General features: G+C 35.9%; 1 protein-coding gene across 2 annotated transcripts in view; it reads right to left on the minus strand.

The window, feature by feature from the left end:
* med27 (mediator complex subunit 27) overlaps positions 1 to 24614 on the minus strand; it is a 73620-nt gene extending 49006 nt beyond the window's left edge. For both annotated transcript variants that reach the window (XM_067393527.1, XM_067393526.1), the window contains exons 1-2: positions 24409 to 24614; positions 22241 to 22385 (exon numbers count right to left, since the gene is read on the minus strand). In XM_067393527.1, coding sequence (XP_067249628.1) covers positions 22241 to 22385; positions 24409 to 24611 — 348 coding nt within the window. In that variant the 5' untranslated portion in view covers positions 24612 to 24614. The remainder of the gene's footprint in view (positions 1 to 22240; positions 22386 to 24408) is intronic.
* Between the last annotated feature and the right edge of the window lie 657 nt (positions 24615 to 25271).

Raw genomic sequence — 25271 nt, forward strand, 5'->3', positions numbered from 1 at the left:
GTTCTTCTGGGAGAAAGCACAGTTGCTTGCATATAGTACTCCATCACGTTTTTCCTTGAGTTCCTCCTCGTCTCCTGCCCACCTCCTCCCCCTCGCCTCCTGTCTTACTATGTTGAACGTAACATAGTGACTGTAATATCTCTGGCTTTGATGTCGCAGTATAGCAGAAGCCTGTCAATAGCTTTTCTGCTCATGTGATGAAACATTGTGAAAGATGTCCGCTACCCAGAATGCACAGCTGTAAGACTCTGTCAGGAGAGATGTTAACGGATGTGACAGAACTCTGGATCCCACCAATCCGATGCCATGGACATCATCCGGCATGCTTAAAGGGGACCTATAATGGCCCTTTTACAAGATGTAATATAAGTCTCTGGTGTCCCCAGAAAGTGTCTGTGAAGTTTCAGCTCAAAATACCCCACAGATCATTTATTATAGCTTGTAAAATTTGCTCCTATTTAGGTGTGAGCAAAAACACACCATTTTTGTGTGTCCCTTTAAATGCAAATGAGCTTTCAAAAAGAGGGCAGAGCTTTGATTGCTCAAAAAAAAAAAAAAAGCTGGAGAATCTCACGTAGCCAAAATGATTGTCAGTAACGGTGTTCAGCCATCGTGTGTGAAGCAGTCCGGCTTAAAAAGTGGAATAGTAACAACTCTTCCTGTTCTCTAAAGCAGCCCAACATGGCCGCACCCCTTTGTTGCGTGTTCCTGGGGGCAGGGTTTATGTAAATTTTGGGGTTTGTGATGTCACTAACCCAGGAAGAAGCTCGTTGTAGTCCCTACCAGCCATTTGTTGTAGTCGGTAAAAAGTGACTTTTGTAAAAAAAAAAATATATATATATCTAAAAAAATATAATAAAATAACTCTGAGCATCGTAACTTTGCAGGTGTTGTTTATGCTCAGACAGCAACATTACACACTAACTAAAGTTAAAAAAGAGAAATCATAATCAAGGACCCCTTTAACCAACAACCTTCAACACTGCAAGCAAATCACTCACATGCACGACTAAATTTCGATCTAGGCAAGTAAATAATGTCTATCATTAGCCACTGGCTAGAACTGATGTGCTACATGTAAAATATATGCTTTCTTATTTTTTCTTTTTAAAACGACTGCATATGGTCTTTAAAACTAAACAAAAGCCACTGCCATGTGGTTTCTTCAGCAGTGGGCGGGAATAATGCACAAGCAGCAATTTTACTGGCTAGAGCCAATGAAATTGCTGACAACGTACAGACAACATAATCAATATTCATGAGCCCAACAGCTTATCAGATTGTAGTGTTTTATATTATTAGTAGAAAAATTATTATTATTATTATTATTATTTTATTAGAATTACTGTTTTTTTTTTTTTTAGAGAAACATTGAATGACCAATAATGTGTAAACCATCACTACCAGCCCATCATGGAAAATGAAAAATGCTTGACTGACTGATGTTGATCTATATATACTGGTCAATGGTGATTCTATTGTCAAGTTGTGCATAAAGGGTTGACCAACATCTGGGCAGATACATATTGGGAAAAGAAACAGAACTGGATAACTTCAATGCTAGCTAACTACTAAAAGGCTAATTTGATTGTAGATTAACTACTTTTAGTATAGCTTATAGCTTGACAAACTACACCTTTAAAGTACATTCTCCAACACCGCTGCTCTGAGCAGTCAGCTTGCTGGGAAATCTTAAGAAAATCAGTAGTCCACGAGCAACACGCTGGTAGCAAGCGAGGCTGATCGTAGCACAAGCGGTGACAAAAGTGATCTCATCAGGCTTCAGAATTCATAGGCATGCACCCCCACACAAACCAGGCTCTTAAATTAGAGCTTGCATAGGCCCGTGCCTCATTAATTGCTATTAAAATATTCCTCCTATTGAGCTAATTAGCCATGTTCCGAGGCAGAAGAGCGACGTTTGCTGAGTGAGAAGCAGACGGTGCAGCACTCCCCCTGTTTAATTTGGCTGACCAAAGCAGCTGTGTTAACGGGGAATTATTTTAATTAACTGAATCTCCTTTTCGTAGCTAATGAGCCTACTTGGTAAGGGCCAGATCTTGTACGAGAGTAGCGTGTACGGCGGTAAGCTGGGCTCCAGCTGTATAAAAAGCCCTTGCTAATAAATAAAAAAGCCTACATAACAAGGTAAGAAAAAAACACACGCATAGAAGATGCTGTCAGGATGGCTCAGGCGCCTTTGAATGTCAAGTGGCTTGAGAGATTTGTTGCATTAAAAACATCCACATCAATCACCACTGGTTTAAATATTGGCCCCGGGCAATTGTGTAGTTCTGTTAGTGTTTAACAAAAACAAGAGAGACAAAATGACAAAATGACTGGGCAATATACTGAATGTTCAGGATGTATTTGTGATGAGATTTCTGGAACTAGAGTTGGTAAGTTCAATGCACTTCTGTTTAACTCCCAATTTGGAGTTCTACATGTATTGCTTTTTGACCATATTTTAAAAACTATTGTATGATAAAATTAACCATGTTTACCATTTTTAACCATGTTAACCATGGTTTAACCATCACTCAAAATGAATGTTTATATATATATGGTAAAATAATAGCTAAAATATAGGGTAAAAAAAAAACCCTTGTAAAGCCAACATGAAATCAAAAAGGGCTTCATTCAAAAGTTTGAGGTAAGTACAATTTAAAAAGAAAATTCAGCAAGCATGCATGAAAAAGGGACAGTAAAGTCATTTAATGTTACAAAAGATTTCTATTTTAAATAAATGCTGTTAATTGAATGTTCTATTCATCAAAGTATCCTGAATTTTTTTTATTACAGTTTCCAAAAAAATAAACTGTTTTCAACAGAGATAATAATAAGTACCATTAAAGGGTTAGTTCACCCAAAAATGATATAATTATGAAAATTATGTTATTTATTACTCACCCTCATGTCGTTCTACACCCGTAAGACCTTTGTTCATCTTTGGAACACAAATTAAGATATTTTTGATGAAATCAGATGGCTCAGTGAGGCCTCCATTGCCAGCAATGTCACCGAACTTCTCAAGATCCAGAAAGGTACTCAAAACATATTTAAAACAGTTCATGTGAGTACAGTGGTTCAACCTTAATGTTATAAAGTGTCAAGAATACTTTTTGTGCACTAAAAAAAAAACAACAACAAAAAAAACAAACACTGCTTCGAAGCTTAATGAATCATTTGTTTCAAATCAGTTGTTCGGAGCGCCAAAGTCACGTGATTTCAGCAGTCTGGCAGTTTGATACCCGATCCGAATCACTGTTCGAAACAAAATGATTGGTTAAGCTTCGATTTTGATTTCATCAAAAATATCTTAACTTGTGTTATGAACGAAGGTCTTACGGGTGTGGGACAACATGAGGGTGAGTAATAAATGACATTATTTTCATTTTTGGGTGAACTAACCCTTTAATAATATTTGAGCACAAATACTAATTGATAAGCCTTGGTGAGCAAAACATCTTCCAAAAGCATAAAAAAATCTTAATTATTCCAAACATTTGACTGGTAGTGTAAATATACATTGTATTCATACATTTTCTCTGTTGAATACTATCTTACTCAGAAATAAACTCATTATGGAAGGAAAATCGGTTGTAAACACTGTTTAATATTAACTGTGAGTAAATACGTAAATATCAAAATATCTATAAACACTGTCAAAATTCTGAAAAACATTAAGATACTGTAAAAAGTTTATGATTTTTAAACTATGTCACCCAGCACTAAAGGCCTATGTATTTCTGTCAATTAGAGGAGAGCATGAAAGCAATCGTGCCCTCTAACACGTTTCAAAACACAGAAACGCAAAGCAACATCTACAAGACAAACCCTAGAGTTCACAAAGAGAGGCGAACAGTAAAAAAACAGAGACAAAGGACAAAAGACTTGGAGGACAGCGGAGAATGAGTACAAGAGAGGGAGAGACAGAGGACAAGAGAGGCATTACCCAGAATGCTGTCAGGCAGCTGAGAGTGTCATCTCATTGGGGCAGTTGAAGATTAAAGCGCAGGGTCAGAATCTGACTTGTGAGAGGATGCACGGGACAAGCACACACAATCAATGTCACCGTCAAATGGAACAAAACAAGACAGCCTCTTTCACTGGAAGCAGACACAATCATGGAAGCACAGAAAAACCATTGCATTGTTGTCTACCACATTATATTGCCATAATTCAATCGAAGACATTGCACACCCCATTTTAAATAAGCCAGTTCGCAAACAGGAACTGTAAAACCAACCACACTCAAATGCAATCCAAGAAACATTTGGAAACATGTTTATATATAATGCATTATAAAGCTGTTCATAATATCCTTTATTACAGATTGTAATGCATTTTTATCTTACATAATTAACTACAATCAGACATAAAAATGTCAGAAGCTCAGTGCAAGCAACCGATATTGATCATGTGCTTCAATATACTCGGCAATGAATAAATAAATATTAATGTATATAATAATTCACAACAACATATAATAGGTAAGGCATTGTGAATAAATTATGATGCATTTCAAGTAAACCTTTCATTGTTATAATCTGAGCATTTTTCTCAAATAGGATGTACTCTAAAACACTTTTTACAAAGATTTTTCTTTTAATGAGGCCAGTGCATCCCCTCCACAATCTTCCAGATCTGTGCAATGCTCCAACTGCAGTGCATCTCATTCCTGATGCTTTTGCATTTAATACTACAGGCAGACCTAGAGGACTAGCGCTAATGCAGGGGAACTGCATTATTCCATGCAAGTAATTGCACACACCCATTAAACACAATATCTATTCAAAGAAGCTTCGCCGAGGAGGGAACAGCAAAATCATGTAACGAATATTAAGTACAAGTTAAAACAAGTCTTTTTGATCATTCGCCGCTTGTTACTCTGCACCCAAAAATGATGAAATGACTGTTTGTATGAGTGTTTCTTTATCTAAATTCTTCCAAAATCTTTACACAGCCTTGAGTGGAAAATCACCTTGATTTGTTCAACTCAGTTCTGTTAGCTTTTGATAGGTAGACTACTGGGAGAAAGTGTAGAAATAGTCAAATAATAAATCACATTTTACTTTTAGCAACAATATTTACTTTATGATTAGATTTTTAAAAGCTATGGCCAGTTGTGAAGCCAAAAATTGTGTTGTTTCGAATCAGCTAGCAGGACACCATGTAAAGTGCTTCTGGGGAACTGTCACTTCATAAAGTGTAGTCTCCTAGGACAAAAACACCTGTTGAATGCCATATTAGATCTTTAGGGAGTGCATTAAATATGCAATATACATTTACACATTTAGGGTGTGTTCTCTTGGTTCTTATGGTCTTGGTCTGGAGCAAAAAAAAAGAAAAAATGCACACTAATTTTTTACACCAAACTGAAAGATACCAACTAGAAAACGTTTTATAACATATATTTTGCAACAGAACTTGCCGAACATCCAAAACAATGCTGCGGACCGGGCTAAATATCCTCGTTGTGTGTACATATGATGGTACTTTTTACCAGCTGAGAACTCACAAAGAGCCTACAGTTAAAATCTCGCAATTCTGACTTTTTTTTCTCTCAGAATTGTGTGATATAAACTCACAATTGCGAGTTATGAAGTCTAATTCTAAGGGGAAAAAAGAATTCTGGCAATTTTGACCAATTGCGAGAAATAAAGTCAGAAATTGCAAGTTTATATCTCGCAATTCTGACTTTATAACTCGCAATTGCATGCTATAAAGTCAGAATTGCAAGATATAAACTCACATTCGGAGAAAAAATGAGCAGAATTGTGAGATATTAACACAATTCTGACTTTATAACTCGCAATTGCATGCTATAAAGTCAGAATTGCAAGATATAAACTCACATTCGGAGAAAAAATGAGCAGAATTGTGAGATATTACCTTATTTTTTATTCCGTGGTGGAAACAAGCTTCCATACTTTAAAATGTGTAAAGGAGAATCCCAAACGAAGACCTGCTGCAAAGAGACGTGGTCCAGACACCTGTACTGAACTTTAATGGCCAAGGTAGCTCTTAAGAGGAGAAGAACCAAGTATCCTTGAGTATTCTGTCCTTTTTAGGATCACATCTTGTGATACATTATCATGTTTTTGGTTCATTTGGATGCCTTTGGTCTGTGTTGCGTTCATATTTCAGTCAAATTGCACTAGAGCCCATTTGGAAGCAGACCGAGACCCCCTGAAAAGGTGGGTATCGGTCTGCTTGTTTGGTGCACACCAGGGTTTGGATAGCAGCGTTCACACTTTTTCAAGTGAAGCACACTAACAGAGCAATTGCACCAGAGCTCATTTCAATCAAACCAAACCTGCCAAGTGTAAACACACCCTTAAACTCCTGCAACCTGCAGCACTGCGTCTATTAAGAAACAGATTTTGTTAACTGGAATAAACGGACAAACTCACAGAATGAAAAACTTACAGAGAGTAGCAAAAATGATACATGCTGTTACATCCATATGCATAATCTATGGTCTTATTGAAAATATTTCGTCACAAGGGATAATTAAGATATTAATCCCCATGCAAAGAGAAAAAGGACAATTCAAAATGGGGAAAGGTGGAAGAGGGAAAGAGAGACTGATGGGTGGAGAGAGGAAGAGGCAGCAACACTGCAGTCAGAGGGTTAATTAATTTTTAAATATCAGCCAGGGATCACAAGGTCTAGGGTATTTTCTAAGCTTGGTTCTCATAAATCAGGGTTATGGGTAACGCAAATGAGATCAGACATATTTCATGCAGGAAACCCATTTGGATTTAAACAAGTTTCTACAGGCAGTGATTGAATAAGTAGAGAGAGGCATGTGAAATCAAAACAGTTGTGAAGAAACAGTTTAGCAAAACATAAAATTATGTCTACTGTTGCTTTTCTATGGAGCTACCATAAAAGTAGTTCATATGACTTCTGAAGTCATACGACAGCTCTAGGAGGAAAAGAACAATCTTTAAGATGTTACTCATTGAAAATATTCCACTCAGTGAAAGCTCTGAAATGACCAGTAGTGGTGCCAGGATACACAACTTGGGGGGTGGGTTATAATCCTCAGTGTGGTGGTTTGTGGTTGGACCACAAGTCCGAGGCCCTCCTCGTTGGGTAATTTAGCCTACTTGTTTATTTATTCATTTCTTAAATAATTTACTTCTTTTCATTATTACGGGATATGACTGGAAATGTGAATCATTGTCCATCATTTTGCGAGCAATTGTTGATAAAGAAAAATGTTATGTCGCAATATTGGAAATATTTCCATTTTAAACCAGGAAGGCGAGCCAGTGGACATAACGGTATATAACTGTCTTAATTTTCTTAATATTTCTCTTGTGGCCCATATGTAGTGGAAAAAAATGAGAAGAGATTCTGTGTAAACAAGTTGTTTTTTAAACAAGGAGTAGAAAGTCTAACATCTTCTATTTTCGTCGCAGCAAATTGGTTATGCAGTGATGCGCTATGAAATTATTGTGGAGCAAATTAATTGTAATTTTTAATAATAAAAGTAGCCTAGTAATAATAATAATAATCATGCAAATCGTCAGAAAATCATCCCACCCCCCTTGATAATCGGCCTATTTATGACCATGTTAAAGGTGCAGTATGTAATAAATTTGTCGGCCAGAGGGCGCTAGAGGCCTATTCAAAACAAAGGTGTAACTTGATGATGCCAAGTTTGAGAGTGGAATCTTGGGACACGTGGTCTTCACGTCACAGCCGGTGGAAAATAATCAGGATAGGACTAGGGCAGAAATCATGTTCATGGATGTGATTATTAACATTACTGTAGTATGAAGCAGAGCAGGACGAGTGTTGTGGAGCTGAACGAGGCCGCTGGAGCGATTGCGCAACACGCGCCTCATGAGCAGTGGAACTTTTACTATGCCACTGTCGCGGGCGCCGTTTCCACTATTCTGGTCATGAGTATGAGGTAACGCAGCTCCGTTTATCATATTAGATACATTTGAGAGTGTTGAAAATTATGTTATAACTTTACTCTGTGCGTTCGCTCGGCTGCTGTGAGACACTGTTGCACACTGCAGTAAGATAGATCGATTTTAGAATATCATATGAAATATTGAATGGCTTGTGTTGATAAATGGCATGCAATTCATTTTAAAACGTATTTTATGATGGAGAAAATTCTGTATTACTGTTACTAAAAATAAAGCTGCATCTGATTATGCTATGTTAGTTACTTCACAAAATAGAGTTGTGGTTAAAGTGGTAAAAGTATGGTACTTGCAAAAATAAAAAATAAAAAAAAAATCAAGAAAATCAGATTTAAACAATAAGACTAAACGTGTTGAGCTAAATAACAGTCCGTTTTCTGTCTATAAATATATCAAAACAGATTTTCCCTTGTCTATTAAAACGTGTAATATATTAAAGTGTCTTTGGTGTTTCCATGGTTTTCACGAAACCGAGGGTAACGCGGGTATGATGCAATTGACGGGCGACTCCTCACACATCCCGGAGCCTTGTTTAAAATTGCAATTTTCTCACGATTTACAAATAGTTGTATACATTTGGGATATTGTAAGTACTCAAGTGAACAAAATATATAACACTGGCCTAGTGGTTTTTGGATATTTTACTGCAAAAATATTACATATATTGCACCTTTAAGAAAAAAACAACAACACCACAAATCTCTTATTGAAGACTGATGTCACTGACAGCAAAACTAAATTTGTAAAAAAACTAAAAAAAAAAAAACTAAAAAGAATGCGTCAGTTCAAATAAGTTTTGAGGGCTACTTTCTTAAAGCATAAGATCATCATTTATTGAACGGTACGTGGCATGTAAGGAAGTTCATTTAAGTTATACAAAATTAACTCCCCATGTTATATTGTATACAGTTGCTAATTAAAAAAAAAAAAATATATAATCATAATATTAATGTTCCTGTTTTATTGTTGAAATAATGCCTATCATGGTCACTGTATATGTTTTTCTTGTATAGCCCAAAAAACAAAACAACAACAAAAAAAAATGTAAATCCACTTCTATGAGCTGATGGATGGACATTTTTCATGTACTTATTCATATTAAATTTGAAATGCTTGGAATGTTCAGAGAATGGAGCAAATGTTCCTAAATTCCCATCTTAAAAGGTTACAAAACAAGAACCAAGCAGAGACAGCAATCAGCGTAAACCCTACTACAAGGAAGCATCATTATCATCTAGGTTCATCCAATTTAACCATCAATCAGAAAATGTACAGGATACAACAAATAGGCATTGTCCCCACTAAATCCTAAACAAACAATTTGAAAGACTCTTCACTCATATGAATAACAAACTCTGAAAAAAATAAATCTATATCAAAGGTTCTCACTTGTCCCTTGCTCTTTTAATGAGGAATTAGCAGGCTGAGGCGAGCGGAGACCACTGTTCTTTCAACTCTACACTCCCTTGTCTTGGAACTAATAAGGAATCCAAGCTTGCTAAAGTTACCACATCAAACATTTTTCTCAGAGCAGTGCATTTTCAAAAGGTCGCTGCTTTTTTTTTGGCCCCTTTTAGTTGTTTCTCGTTCTTTTCCACCCTTTTTCGTCCCTTTGCGCCACGCTGATCTTTAAGACTGACCAGGCTATTAGTCCTCCCTGGCACAGCAATTGGCAGACACATGCTCCATCATTAACTGCAGGGCTGAAACATGTTGTGATGGCAAGTCCGCTGCTCTCTGATCTTATTGTGGGCTCCGGGTTTGAGGCCTGCCATTTGTTTCTTCTGACAGCTTCGTTCAAGACATGATTAAAGCGCCTAACCAGCTGCACGGTTTCAGGACATCGTACGATGTGAAAAGCTACGAGCCTCTGGAACATTCATGGCATTCTTTTGATTAGTTTGAGGCCAAAAAAATAAAAATAAATAAATAAAACAGGAACATTTTGTACGCTCTGTGATTAAATAAATATCCATAATATAAACTCTGACACAAGGGACTGACTGGTGAGTGATATAGCTGCTGGACGCCAAGACTAATGGCAACTAAATTACTGAAATCAAGATGTATTGAATGCATAAAGGCGGATATATTTTAACATCAAAAGTGTATTAATACATATAGAACCTACATTAAGTAATATTTAATCATCGGAAAAAAAAATTCCACCGTAGTTCTAAAAAAACTTTAAACTAGTGTTGCTGAATCGATTAATTGCATCTAACATAAAAGTTTGATTAAATAATAAATATGTGTATATATTATTATATTTATATATATTATATACACTGTATGTCTGTGTTTGTGTATACACACAAATATATTTATACATATATATGTTTGTATCTGTATATGCATATTTATACAACGGTTAGTTCCTGTCCTTGATTCTGATTGGTCAATAGCTGTGTTTTATTCATGATTAAACACAGCTATGACCGCTTCACCCAATGGTTCTGTGTATCGCTACACAACACCCTTAGCAACCACTCTTAGCAACATAAACTGTATGTTCTCAATTGATATTGATCATTGAAGCTTACTGTATTATGTAGAAAAGTGTTGTGAGAAAGAGATCAAGTGAGCCAGTTTATTACCTGCATTCAGGTTTAGCATTTTCCTTCAGGTCAGTCCTATGTTCATAAAAAAAAAATCTGTTCAAATGTCTAATGTATTATCTTGTCCTTTTAACAGTTAAGGGGTTTTCCCATGACTGACAGCACTTGTCAAAACATTTGTCAGTTGCGTCTTATGCTGCATTCACGCCACCTTGTATTTACCGGAATCTTGAAATGACAACACGTGATGTTATATTCGGAGTGGTTCACGTCCTCGGTCCAGGAATTATTCGTTTCTATGACACCACTATCAATGTCTTGAACATACAGCAGTCAGGTGGTATAGCGGCCACGTGGTACATGGTGGAGCTTTCAGAAAACTCTCATCCTGCAAGCTGTAATTACGAGGACATGAGCACCTTTTACAAGCTATCCTCGTAATTAAAGGAATTACGAGGTGGCGTGAACGCACCTTTGTTCCGCGTTCACAACAATTCAGTCTTTTCAATATAAAAGTCTTCGCTACTGACTGACACACTCATAAAAGACAGTCTTTGCCGCCATTTAATAATGAAATAATCTAACTTATGTTGCTGTTCACGGTCAGGGACTATTTTTTCCGGCGGAAGGAAGGCTTTAGTGAAACTTTACTTCATGAAAGTTGCATTGATACATATTTTTTGCTTTAATATTTGTATTGTGTGGTAATCATATTATAAAAGCAATAAGATACTTGAGGCTAGTGCTGCATCGTGAATAAATCACAGCTGAAGGGGTTGCAGACACTATATATATAAATATATTATATACATTTTGAAATAAAAGTGTGTTCAGTTACTTTTTACATTTTTTTCCTGCTATGACATTGAAATCTGCATTGAGAATCATTACATTTCACTCATATTGGCATTAACTACCGAAATGTTCTCATAGTTACAGGCTTGGTGGACATAATATAGCAGGAATAAAAAAAACAAAAATAAAAAAAAACATACATCTACACTGTTCCCTTAGCACATCAGGAGTCTCAGCGCTTCCTGAGCTGGCTTGACTATGAATATGATTTGGATTCCCTCCATGTTTTAGAATGAAGTAAAATGTGGAATTTATTTGAGATTAGATCCAATCTGCTTGAATGAAGGGATTGCTTATGTAAAGGGTAATTATAAAGTCTATGTCGAAAGAAGGGAGATTTTCTATAATACACAATCAAATTACAACCTTAGCAATTTCACACAGGTGGGGCTAATTTCTGCTTCTTAATCTTTTGATCTCATTAGTTGTCCAGTTGTGAAAGCCGGTGAGTTAAGTAGAAGAATATAACAGCGCCGTTGGCGAAGTGACCTTGTGAAAGTCAACAAAGACCGTGTCTCATTTTACTCACAGAGTTTCCTTCAATGACAGCCATATGCACTCATGATGCATGGTCACAAGTTATACGAAAGACAATTAAAGGGAAACATGTTTAGCCCTTGGTTACTAGCTGTCAATCATCACAACATATTGTCTAATGTGTTTGGCTTGAGAAATCTCAAGGTCTCCTCATTCCTAAGGCTTTGGCTTCATTAAACGGGAAATACATTTGCATATTGGTTGCTATATTCCAAAGTATTTTTTCTCTTATTATGCATTTTTCTACATATATATATATATATATATATATATATATATATATATATATATATATATATATGTAGAAAAATGCATAATATATATATATATATATATATATATATATATATATATATATATATATATATATATATATATATATATATATATATATATATATATATATATATATATATATATATATATATATATTAAATATGGGGGTGGAACAACATGAAGGTGAGTAAATGATACAAATGTCACTTTTCTGTCTTTTACTTTTTCTATGAAGAAAGACTTTTTACAGAACTAAGCCAATGGGTGTACTTTCACTCTACCCAAATTGTAACCACTGAGACATAAAAACAAACAGAGATTAGAATCATGAAAAATTTCTGCAAAAAGTAAGGATTGTCCCATAATTCATGTGCTCCTGGCAGCCCCAGGTCTGCTGGTACTAAGGGAGCACTAGTATTTATGGCTGACAGAATAACAGCTTGATGTCTTAACTGTGAACTGGTACAGGGATAAGCAGGTGCTTAAATGTCTCTGTGCACCCTGACATCTCTGTTGTACTGACAGAGCACAAGCACATGTGTTAAATACAATGTTTTTTGACATTAAACAGTCGTTCCGAAGATGGGCTTCAAACTGACAATGAAACAGACATTTTAAAGGCACGAAGTCAGGAAAAGCATATGGTAAACATAAGAATTTTGCAAAGAGATAAGCAGCAATACTGATGCTGTCCAATATTGCTTGACAAAAGCAGATCACGTGAATATGTATTGCTCATTGCAAGTTAATGTTTGTTAATGTTAACTAATGGGACCTTCTTGTAAAGTGTTACCAATTTTAGTTTCAAATTTTCCTGCTTTATTTAGTACTTAATGTTTTCTAATGCAAAATGCTTCTCATTAAAAAACAAAAAACAAAACCCCAAAGCCTCAGGAAGGAGAGGACCTTGAGATTTCTGAGACAAAACACACCAGGACATAATGATGGTGAGTGACAGCTAGTAGCCAAAAGCGAAACATATTTCCCTTTAATTAACTGTTCACTCTCAAATCCAACTGGGAAACCTTAACAGTAACAGATTACATGCCCGCTAAAAATTAAATTAGCAATATTACAAGATGGTTTTTGTCAAAAGTGTAACTGTGAAACATACATTATTATAAATATGCCAGGTCAAAACCAACCACCCACACAAATCTGAACCATAATTCACTACAACACCAACGTTTTGGGGTCACTTGGTTCTTAAAGGATTAGTTCACTTTAAAATGAAAATTACCCCAAGCTTTACTCACCCTCAAGCCATCCTAGGTGTATATGAATTTCTTCTTTCTGATTCTTAATATCCTGACACATCCAAGCTTTATAATGGCAGTGAATGGGAAACAATGAGTATGAAGCTCAAGAAAGTGCATCCATCCATTATAAACGTAGTCCACACAGCTCCGGAGGGTTAATAAAGGCCTTCTGAAGCAAAGCAATGCGTTTGTGTACGAAAAATATCCATATTTAACAAGTTATAAAGTAAAATATCTAGCTTCCGCCAGACCTCCTTCTGTTTTCAACTTAGGAAGAGAGCGTAACACCTCTCGCAGTTCAAAACGCTTACGCTACGTTCTACACCTTCCCTATTCAACTTACGGAAAAAGCATAACTGACATAGCGTTCAGTTTCTTCCTAAGTTGAATAAGGAAGGCGATCTGGTGGAAACCAGGTATTTTACTTTATAACTTGTTAAATATGGATATTTTTCTTACAGAAACGCATCGTTTCACTTCAGAAGGCCTTTATTAACCCCTCGGAGCTGTGTGGAGTACATTTGTGATGGATGGATGCATTCTCTTGAGCTTCATACTTGTTATTTCCCCATTCACCGCCATTATAAAGACTGGATGCCTCAGTATATTTATTAATATAACTCTGATTGTGTTCATCAGAAAGAAGAAAGTCATATACACCTAGGATGGCTTGAGGGTGAGTAAAGCTTGGGGTAACTTTCATTTTAAAGTGAACTAATCCTTTAAAGGAGTCATATCATACTTATTTTTTTTTTTTTAGCCTTTGAGGACCAATTATAATACATGAAAAGAACACCACAAAGTAACAGTCACACTGTAAAACCGAACAGTGAAATAAATTAAATTAAATGAGTTTGTTTCACTCAAATAATAATGAAAGTTCATTGTACTTAATAGAAGTTGCATGAACTCAAAATTTCATTGTAGTAAGCTGAACTTAATATGACCGAGTTGAGCTGCAGCAGATTTCTAATTCCCAGCATGCTTTGCGTCAGAACATATAAATAACTGTTGAAATTAAGTGTTATTTTGTGTGTTTTTGCACAAGATTAATATATGGAGATATAAGTTAATGTTTAATGTTGTGTTATGTTGGGATTCAGGGGGGTTCTGTTATGTTAGTTTTGTAGGGTTACCACTGTGGTGAACAGTAGAGCCTGTGGTTAGGTTGAGGATGAGCTGCAAAACATTTAAGACCACATATGTTGTTTGATTACATATATGCAAGTATGTAATGACTCTCTGATAGTTATAATAGCATGTGTTATTTGCTATGTAACATTTTACCTACATCTGAATATGATGTTTATGTAAATTAACTGTATGTAATTAACATTATGGTGAGTTGGGAAAGGGATGCGGGTGACGGGATTGTTAGTGAGAGACACCTGTGCACCACACTGGCCTTGATCCGCTTCCATGGCTCTCAGCCCCGACCCACTTGTCAAAAATTTTTTAAGTTCAACCAACTTTAAAAAAATGAGTTAGTTTACTTAAATGTTTTGAGGTAATAAGTTTCCTCAAATGTTTTGAGTATTCTGAACTTATTGGGTTTTACAGTGCATGATTTAGTTTTATTTCAACATTTTCAATCACAAAATAATGAAAAATATGTTGATTCTTCAAGATATGTTCCCTAATGATCATACTAAATCAACATATGTTCCCTAATGATCATACTAAATAATAAAACTAAAATACCAACTGATATCTGATGCCCACAGCACAGGTAGATGAGTCACTAGACTAAGATACCGACACAAAGGAGACAATGGCCAAAAACCGCCTTACTAAAAGCACCAAGTACATTAATCCTGGGGTAATTTGCATGGCGGAAACGTTCGCATCGATCGTATTTACAGTGGGGTGGGGGTGGTGTTGTCTGGGCAGACAGCTCGGAAGCATCAATACTTCTGCAGAGAGGCTCTGTTTGGCCCCACGCCCATGTTCGCCAGCACACCGTCCAGCCCAGACACACCTAATCCTACTGTAACGCCCCGAGCCTCAGAGTGTGGGAAAACAGCTGGCCTACCACCCAGAGGGCAGAGGAACCTCATGAACCACCCTGATGTAGTACCGGCTCATATTAATGAGACCAGTAGGACACACATATTTAGTAGTTTTTCAAACTGGAAAAACTGCAGAAAAAAAAAAAAAGTCAGCAACTTTTGACCTTAAAAGTCAATGAAACCAAATTTGATCCAGTTTACTTTCTTACATAAAGTCCTTGGTTGTTGATCGTGTTCAAAACCAAGGTGAAAAAGATCATTTCTGCACCACACACAGAAAAATAGGGGTCTCGTTTCTGTACCTAAAGGTACATTTGCCACGAAAGTACCCTGTAAGGTACAGAAAATGGTCCTTAAGGTGACAAATTTGAACCTTTGTTTTAATTTAAAGGTACAAAATGAGTTCTGACAGTAAAGCGTACATTTAACAAGCTTAAGATACATTATGCATCAAATCAGAGATCACAAAATCTTCATTTAAGAGAGATGTTAAAGTTAAAAAAAGGCCACTGGTAAATTTCCATCCATTAATTACTCAGCTGGGATTTCAGTTAGTTTTTATATTGCATTGTTTTTATGCAAATTATAACTGGAGATATTTACAATATCAGAGTAGGATGATGATATCCAGGTCTATTCAAATACCAATAATATGGCCTCTTTTACACACTGGTAATTTTGTGCGAATATTTAATAACATATCGATTGCTGTCACAGAAAATAAACATTTTTGAAAATATATCTGTAAATGCTACAGTATAGAAACCTAACAGCATTTTATTAAATAAAATTGCTTTCAGTGATGCACTGAATGTTAATCATGTCTTCACATTCTACAGGTTATTTTATTATTATTATTTTTTTGATATGAGATTGACCAAATCGTTTCAGAGAGGGCTTTGCTAGAGTTCTACCAAATGTGCTGAAACTTGCCAAGGCAAAATCCACCCTAGCAAAACAGTACTGAAACAAGACAGGATGCCCTGGCTGAAGATCTACCAGGTAGAGATATAGTCACTTTGCTAGTGAAACTCACAATATATGTAATTTGCTTTACCACGTTGCAAAATATGTGATTGTGAAAGTAGGATGTTTTCCCACATTGCAGGAATTGCCATCCATCTTCAGAGATGAGCTTGAACACTACATTACTATGAAAGAGGTAAACTTCTGAATTATCCTGCAATGCTGACTGGTGGACCTCATGTCAATACATGAACAGAAAAAGATTGGGACTGTTCTATCTCCTGTAGATGTGCTTCATTTATGCCATAGCTTTTTTAGATTTCTCCAGCTGTTTATTTGCATTTGAAAATCTGTTTTCTTTTTGTTTTTTCTTTTTATGTAGTGGGACCCTGCTACACCCTTTCCAACCATTCAACTGATGAACGCCTTCTTCCAATGATTGCCATTTTCCAATCGCAGTGTGGTGATGGTAGATGTAATGGTTGTGTGCCAGTGCACCAGCCTTGACGAAGCCTTCATAACAGCCTCTGTATGTATTTGTTTCAACATTGCATATCCACCACACCTGAAGATATTTCTGAAGCCTACCTCTCTCATAGTAATGTAGTGTTCGAACTTTTCTCTGAAGATGGATGGCAAGACGATAAGCCCAGCCCTTAAGTCAATTCCTGAATGTAGAAAAATATTCTACTTTCACACACATTTTGCAATGTTGTAAAGCATATTACATATATATATTGTGAGTTTCACTAGCAAAGTGACTGTTTGGATGGATCAAGTGCATTCTTAATTTTGATACCACATGGATGCTTTGCAGTAAGATCTTGCTTCCATTGTCCTTTGATTCACATTTAGATGCATATAGTGTAAGAGTAGACAGTGACTGGATTTTGCTCAAACCTGGAGATGAGTTGGACCACACATCCCTTGACACATACGGTTGATAATCTGTATGGTGGATTGAGACATTTTGTATAAATGCTTGCTGATCTTTGGCAAGGTCATATGAACAGGATGCTTAGTGTACAAGTATTAATAGAGAGAATTGTTGCCAAAAATTAAACTTGTCATTTACTCACCCTCATGTTGTTTCAAACCTTCATGAATTCTTTCTTCTGTTGAACACAGAAGATACTTTGAAGAATGTTGGTAACCAGACAGTTGATGGTAGCCATGGACTTACATAGTATTTTTATTTATTTATTTATTCATTTAATATGGAAGTCAGTGGCTACCATCAACTGTCTGGTTACCAACATTCTTCAAAATATATTTTGTTCAAATGAAGAGAGAATTCATATAGGTTTGGAACTACATGAGGGTGAGTAAATTACAGAATTTTAAGTTTTTGGGTCAACTCACTGTTTAATGCAAGTCTTCTGTACAGATTTGTCAAATATGTTGTTTAATGAGTTAATTAATTTAGTTAGTTAATTGTTAATGAGCTAAAAAAAAGTTTGAGGATATGTGTTAAAATGCTTGAGAGTCCAGTATTTAAAACTTATTAATGAACTGCTCATTGGGCCCGATGCTCAGTTTTGTATTTACACTCTGAAGGAATTGAAATGCACTGAACATGTTCATTTGAAATATTTTTTTTTAACAGGTTTAATACAGAATATCCAGTTTACAATTGAGTTGCTAATGTTCTTTATTTTATACTCCTACAAGAATTGTTACATTATGTTTAAACGCTTGTAAAACATGCACTACCTATGTGTTCAGAACTTGACTGATTAATTAACTGTTCATTGGGCATGATATTTCCCGTTGTGAAGGAACTGAAACATTCTACATGTTAATTGAATTTTGTTAATGTTGGGTACAGAATATCCAGTATGAGAGTTATAAAACTGAATTGAGAATGTTCTGTACTTTATACTTAGAATTGTTACTTTTGTACTTAAAAATAAATTGTAAAAATGCACTGCCTCTGTTTTGTATTTTAAACTGGTAACAAAATGCTCACAAAGCCTAATGCTTAAGGAATTGTCTCCCCACCCATGCAAGGTTTTTTTTTTTTTTTTTTTTTTTTTTTAAATATACCTGAAGTACAGTATTGTTATTATTTTAGGATGAATCGGTTCTGGTAGAATACCAGGATGTAATTTTAAACCATAACCTAAAGGTACATTTCTATCATTGGGGTGCAAAATTGTTCTTTTATAGGTACAAACAAGAAGGTACAAAAATGTACCCTTTCTGTCATTAGGGGTGCAAAATTGTTCTTTTAGGGGTACAAAGAAGGTACAAAAATGTACCAGTGTTCAGAGGTACATTTCTGTACTCTGCTAGGGTACAGCTGGGGCGACAAAGCATTTGTACTCTTTTAGGTACATTCCTGTACCTTGATTTTTCTGTGTGCACTACTGGCACCAAATTGAATTACAAAAAAAATGTTTTAGTATAATTCAGATACTAGTTTTCATTAGTATTTTAAATTAGCTTTTTTTTATTTTTTTTATTTTCCATTTTCATTATAATTTGTTTCAATTAAAGTTTCAGTAATTTTCATTCATTTTATCATTGTTAATTTTCTAATCATTTTTATTTTAGTTTTAGTTATTTTATTACATAGAGTTAAACTAAATAAAAAAAAGAAATTTAGCCTTGGCAATTAGAAAAAATAATTTTTAAATATTTTACTTTAAGTTTAAGTAACAGACACATGACACAAGGTCTCGTCACGCTCCTAATATTTACTGACATATCACTTAAGACTTACTGATATAAAATTATAATTAAGCTTTATTAGGCATATTTCTTTATCGCACAATGCACATTTCTGAATATTATGCCTAAAAAGTGTTTTAATATCATTATTAATAAAGATTGTATGATCTTTGTATAATATCAGTCTTTAAATGCAAGATATACCTTAAGTATAAATGTAACCTAAAAATAGTGTAGTAGCAAAAATAGTGTTTGGCAAAGTATCACAAAGTCTTAATGTTGTAGTTTTCAAGGAAATCGACACTGACAAAGAAAGGATGCACAACCACTACACTGGAAAAAGGAATGAAAAATAAAAGCACCTCTGGGCAAGAAGAGACGTTCATTTCATTTCCTGTATGACCCAAAAAAAAAAAAAAAAAAAACTTAATTCATTTGAATGATTTTCAAAAGAATAAAGGCACCAACCAGTGATGTTTCAAGAGCTTTTCTGAGCAATAGCAACTTTGAAAAGATTTGATTTTGTTTAACGAAAAAGACCTTTGTCTACCTACTATTCTGCATACAGTGTGGAGAGAGCAACTGATGAGTAGCTGCTATTGATTGAGCACTTTAACCCCAGTCATTGCAAATAAAAAACACCTGCGACACATTCACCAATTCATGCACAAACACCTCAACAGTTGCTCAGGTACTGCAGTGCAGTCTTCACCCTTTAATGACCTATTATTTAACCCCCCCAAAATTAAGAATCAAACCATAGCTTTGTGCCATGTTTCCAAGATACAAATAAAGAGTGTGTTTCCTATTCAATTCTTCATCTATCATAATGCTACCTGCATCACCTAAGGGCAAAGCATCAAAGAACTCAAGAACAGAGCGCAGGCATCCTGTGAAATTGCATTTACAGTAAGAATAGCAAATCTTGTTCAATAACACTTAGGACAGAAGACCTACTCAAGATCAAAAGAAGTCAAAGCACTCAGCCGTAATGGATATTGAGCAAATGTTGGTTCTGCTGTGAGAACACCCACATCTATTGAATCTCAAGTGTGTGCTCTTCTGGCAAGACGTGGTGTGCGTTTTATTGAGAGGATTCGCTCGAGGACCTTGATCCAAAGAGAACATAATTTTACAGCCTTTTCAGGAAGGAACAAAAGAAGATTTACTAGGCAAGAAGTAACACAACTCTATTTTCTGACAAATTAAGCAGGCAGACTTCGGACGCTTTTTTACATTTGGAACTTCTCACATTGCATTAAGCAAATCACAGCTACAAGCTATAATGTGTTTCACTGATGCGCTGTGTATTAGATCATCAAACTGTAGATCTGCTTCCTCTTGATTATAGTGTTACAGTATTATTACACGGAAGATGATATTCAAATCAACGTCTGGTCTGACACCTGTGATGATGTAACAGCCTTGCATTCATGTTCATCTAGAATTCATTAATAGATGTGAAGCAACTTTTCAAAAGTATATGAAGACAAAACCAATGCGATTTCCACAAGTTCTTCGCCAAAATGAGAGAAGGCTCTGAGCAGAAACTCCAATTTACAGTAAATACAAACGTTCATATAGTTCATATTTAATAAGAAATTCAGATAGGTGTTTTTTTTCTGACACGCACTGTAAACAGTAGACCAATCAAAACAGACTGGGTCATCTGACCAATCAGAGTAGAGTAAACTCTCTTGGAAAGGAGGGGTTTAGAGAGAGACTGAATCTTCGAAAAATGAGGTGATGTGCAATGTATATTATGATCTTGGATGCATGTAACCTATAGTAGGAGACCAAAACAATATTAGGAACCTTTGAAATAGCATAATAGATAGCATAAAAGGGCACATTAATATTCATAACCCTATACAATTAATACTATTGCAATTATCGCAGAGACCAATGCAAATTTTAAAGTGTAAATTCTCTTTAATGTTTAATTGTACACATATCAACGTACAACAGTTCTTCATATCATTTGCTTGACCACTATAAACAAAACGGTTCTGTCTACCAAAAGCTTCACCACTACAGGTTGAATTTCCATGACTTTTCCATTGCCTTTCCAATCGTTTCTAAAGTCTGGGTCAGTAAAATTGTTTTCAACAGAAATTAATACTTTTATTCAGCAATCACGTATTAAAGAGATCAAAAGTGACAGTAAAGACGTATAACGTTACAAAATAATTATTTCAAATAAACCCTGTTCTTTTGAACTTTCTATTCATTAAAGAACCCTGAAAAAGCACAACTGTTTTCAACATTGATCATAATAAGAAATTTCTTGAGCAGCAAATCAGCATATTAGAATGATTTCTGAAGGATCATGTGACACTGAAGACTGGAATAATGATGCTGAATATTCAGCTTTGCATCACAGGAATAAATTACATAAATTTACAACTGCTATTTTAAATTGTAAAAATATTTCAAAATATTACTGTTTTAAACATTAAAGGTGCATTAAAGGTAAATAAGTCTAAGGTGTCCCCTGAATGTGTCTGTGAAGTTTCAGCTTAAAATACCCCATAGATTTTTTTTTTTTGAGGCATAATTAGAAATGCGCTGATTCAGGCTGCGGCCCCTTTAATTGCTCGCACTCTCCGCCCCAACCTGAGCTCTAGACTCTGTCGTTGCATAAACAAAGTTCACACAGCTAATATAACCCTCAAAATGGATCTTTACAAAGTGTTCGTCATGCAGCACGTCTATGGTATTTATTTGGATGTTTACATTTGATTCTGAATGAGTTTGAGGCTTTGCTCCGTGGCTAACGGTTATTCAACTATGCCGAGGTAAATTCAATTTTCAATTCGATGGAATCTTTAAAAATTTTACCAACCCGAAACTTTTTAATAATATTATATTTAGCCTTTTCCAGGCCTGGAAACCCTTAATAGGTCAACATATTTCTGGAGTGACACACAGATGAAGTCTGAATAGACCATTTAGGGCATTTATCACCAACACACATCACTTAAATTTCTTTACATTCAGGTTGCATATTGTGAAGGAATTTTTAATGAATCATAACTAACATTTCTTTTTCTTTGAGAAATAACTTATATAAATATTATTAAACGTCGTTAACTTAAGTCAGGCGCGTAGGGGAAAATCTAAAAAGGTGAATGAGCAAAATGCTGACAACTTACCTTATTGGACCATTTGTAAGCCTGGAGCAGCTGGCTGTACAGAGGGGTTTTGTCCTGTACGGGGTCTAAACTGAGCAGTCCACTATTGTGTAAAGGGTGACTCTCTGACGGCCTGCCAACCAAAGTGCTGAGACGCTCCAATTCACTGCAGCAAAAAAAGTGTCATACTGGTATAGTTGATATTTTTACACTTGCACATACCAAAGTCACACTTTTTATATACAGTGTGTGTGTATATATATAGACCAGGGGAAACATTACAAGTATTCGCATTTTGCGCTATTGGATCTTAACCAGTTTGTAAGTACTACTTCAAAATGCCAAAAGAAGAAACAGGAACAAGAGACAAAAAATAGAGAGTAGGCAATTTATTGAAAATGGCATTTAAACTCAAACAGGCTGTTCATCAGCTGATCAAAAGTTTGAAACCATAGCCCAAAAAAACCCACAACAGAACTAAAAGTGTCAAAAAGGACTCAGTAGTGAGGAGCCCCGCTGTTCTTGTTGATCACCTCAAACACTCATTTGGGAATGCTTGGTGAAGATGGCTTCACGAAGGGCATCCATGGTCTGGAACTGACGTTCATTTTGTAAACTTCCCTTGCCATCCATCCCCAAACATTCTCAATGGGATTTAGATCAGGGGAACACGCAGGATGGTCCAAAAGACCTCTGGGAGAAGTCCTTCGTCAGGCGGACGTTGTGAACTGCAGCGTTGTCCTGTTGAAAGACCCAATCATTACCGCACAGACGAGGGCCATCAGTCAAGAGGGATGCCCGCTGCAACTTGTTCATATAGCCAGCCGTCGTTTGACGCCCCTGCGCAACCTGAAGCTCCAATTTCCATTGAAGGAAAAAGCACCCCAGATCATGATGGAGCCTCCTCCACAGTGCCACGTAGAAAACATCTTGTCATGCCAGTAACGTTGGAAGCCACCAGAACAATCCAGGTTCATTTTTTTCTCGTCAGAGAATAAAACTTTCTTCCACCTTTCAAGGTCCCATGTTTGGTGCTCCCTTGCAAATTCCAAATGGGCAAGTTTGTGGCAATAGGAGACGTGGCCTTTGAAGACATTTTTGTTCTTTAAGCCCTTCTCTCGCAGAAGTTGTCTTATGGTTATTGGGCTGCAGTCAGAATCAGTAAGTGCCTTAATTTGGGTCTTTTCACGGACAACCCGTCGGATCCTCCAACTCAGTGCAGGTGAAATCTTTTTGGGTCTACCGCTTGACTTTTTCCCCCCATAACTCTCAGGATCTTTTAAGAAATGTAAAATGACTGTCTTACTGCGTCCAACCTCGGCAGTGATGGCACATTGCGAGAGCCCTTGCTTGTGCAGCTCAACAATCCTACCACGTTCAAAGACAGAAGGCCTTTTTGCCTTTGCCATCAATGGATCAATACAGTGTGAAGTCTGAAGGAGAATGACATGAAAGCCCTATTTTTGCAAAGATTTTAACTTTTTAAGGCTATGGTCTTAAACTATTGATCAGCTGATGAACAGCCTGTTTGAGTTTAAATGCAGTTTTCAATAAATTGCCTACTCTCTATTTTTTGTCTCTTGTTCCTGTTTCTTCTTTTGGCATTTTGAAGCAGTACTTACAACCTGGTTATGATACAATAGCGCAAAATGCGAATACTTGTAAAGTTTCCCCCGGTCTTAAGATTTTGTTCAGGAGTGTGTGTGTGTGTGTGTGTGTGTGTGTGTGTGTGTGTATATATATATATATATATATATATATATCTGTATACACATGCACACATACATGTATATTCACACACATATACATACACATATGTATGTGAGAAAGAGAAAGAGAGAGAGATATTTTTTTCAAAAATGATGACATCTTTTTAAGCATGGTTCCTAAAGCTAAGCTGTTTTGACTTCAGGAAGCATAATTAAAAAGATATCACGTTAATCATAATTACCGTCCTAACAGTTACTACAATAACTGTTCCTACAGCAAAATAATAAAGGAAACATTATGGAATGGAAGCCTAGAATATTCTAGTTAAGTTACTTGCTTTTCATGCTGACAGCAATGGACTGAGTAGTAACGAGTTACCATGGTTTATTACAATAACAATGGCATTTTGGAAGTTTCTATATGGTCATGGTTATATGGGCTAGTGAACAACAGGGTTAGTGAACGGTCAGACAACTCACTTTAAATCGCGATTCACTGACTGTAAATTATCTTGGAATTCAGTTATAAAGACTTTCTCCCGCCCTTCAAGGGTCTCCTTATTCTTCATCCCATCTTTAAGAGAATCGAACACCCTGGTTACACTCGATCGAAGAGCCTGGATGGCATTAATCGCTTGAGAAAACGCTTCTAAATTCACTCCAACATTCATAACATCCGCCATCGCTTCTCCGTCTGCGAAGAACGCTGGCGCTCGAGTGACGTCATTGGTACTGAGGGGATGATGGGATTTGTAGTTTCTAACCTTACAGTCTATATGTTTCTAACAGGGACGCGACAAGAAAATCTGTACAGAACAATTTGTAACCTTATTTGTAATTGTTATTATGAGTACCAATAGCCTAACACAAGCAAAATCATTAACAGAAAGATGTTTTATTGTCTTAATAACAAGAAAATAACCAAAGTTAAAAAGTTAAAGCACTCCTAGTTTTGCACAGTGGCTGGAAAGTGATGCTTTTTTTATTATTATTATTATTATTATTATTATTTTTAATCTAAACTATTATCTAGGCTTATAAACACACACACACATCATTATTTCTGTTCATTGCTTCGGTTTATACCTGTCAGGAAAAGTATCATTAACATGGCGTTTGGGTTGTTATGACAGCTCCATATCAGACCACACAAAAAGCCTTAACCCATTTTAAAGCACTAGATATCTCTTGAGTAAATGTTTCATTTAGGTTAAATGTGCAACCATTTTAGCAATAGTGTTGCCCATTATGGCGTGGTTGTAAACTATTTATTTGTTGTAGCCTACTTATAATTTTTATTGTTAGGGTTTTAAATATTTTGTATAAATAAATGAAACACCCCT

The sequence above is a fragment of the Chanodichthys erythropterus genome, chromosome 9 (genome assembly GCF_024489055.1).
Source record: "Chanodichthys erythropterus isolate Z2021 chromosome 9, ASM2448905v1, whole genome shotgun sequence".
Lineage (NCBI taxonomy): Eukaryota > Metazoa > Chordata > Actinopteri > Cypriniformes > Xenocyprididae > Chanodichthys > Chanodichthys erythropterus.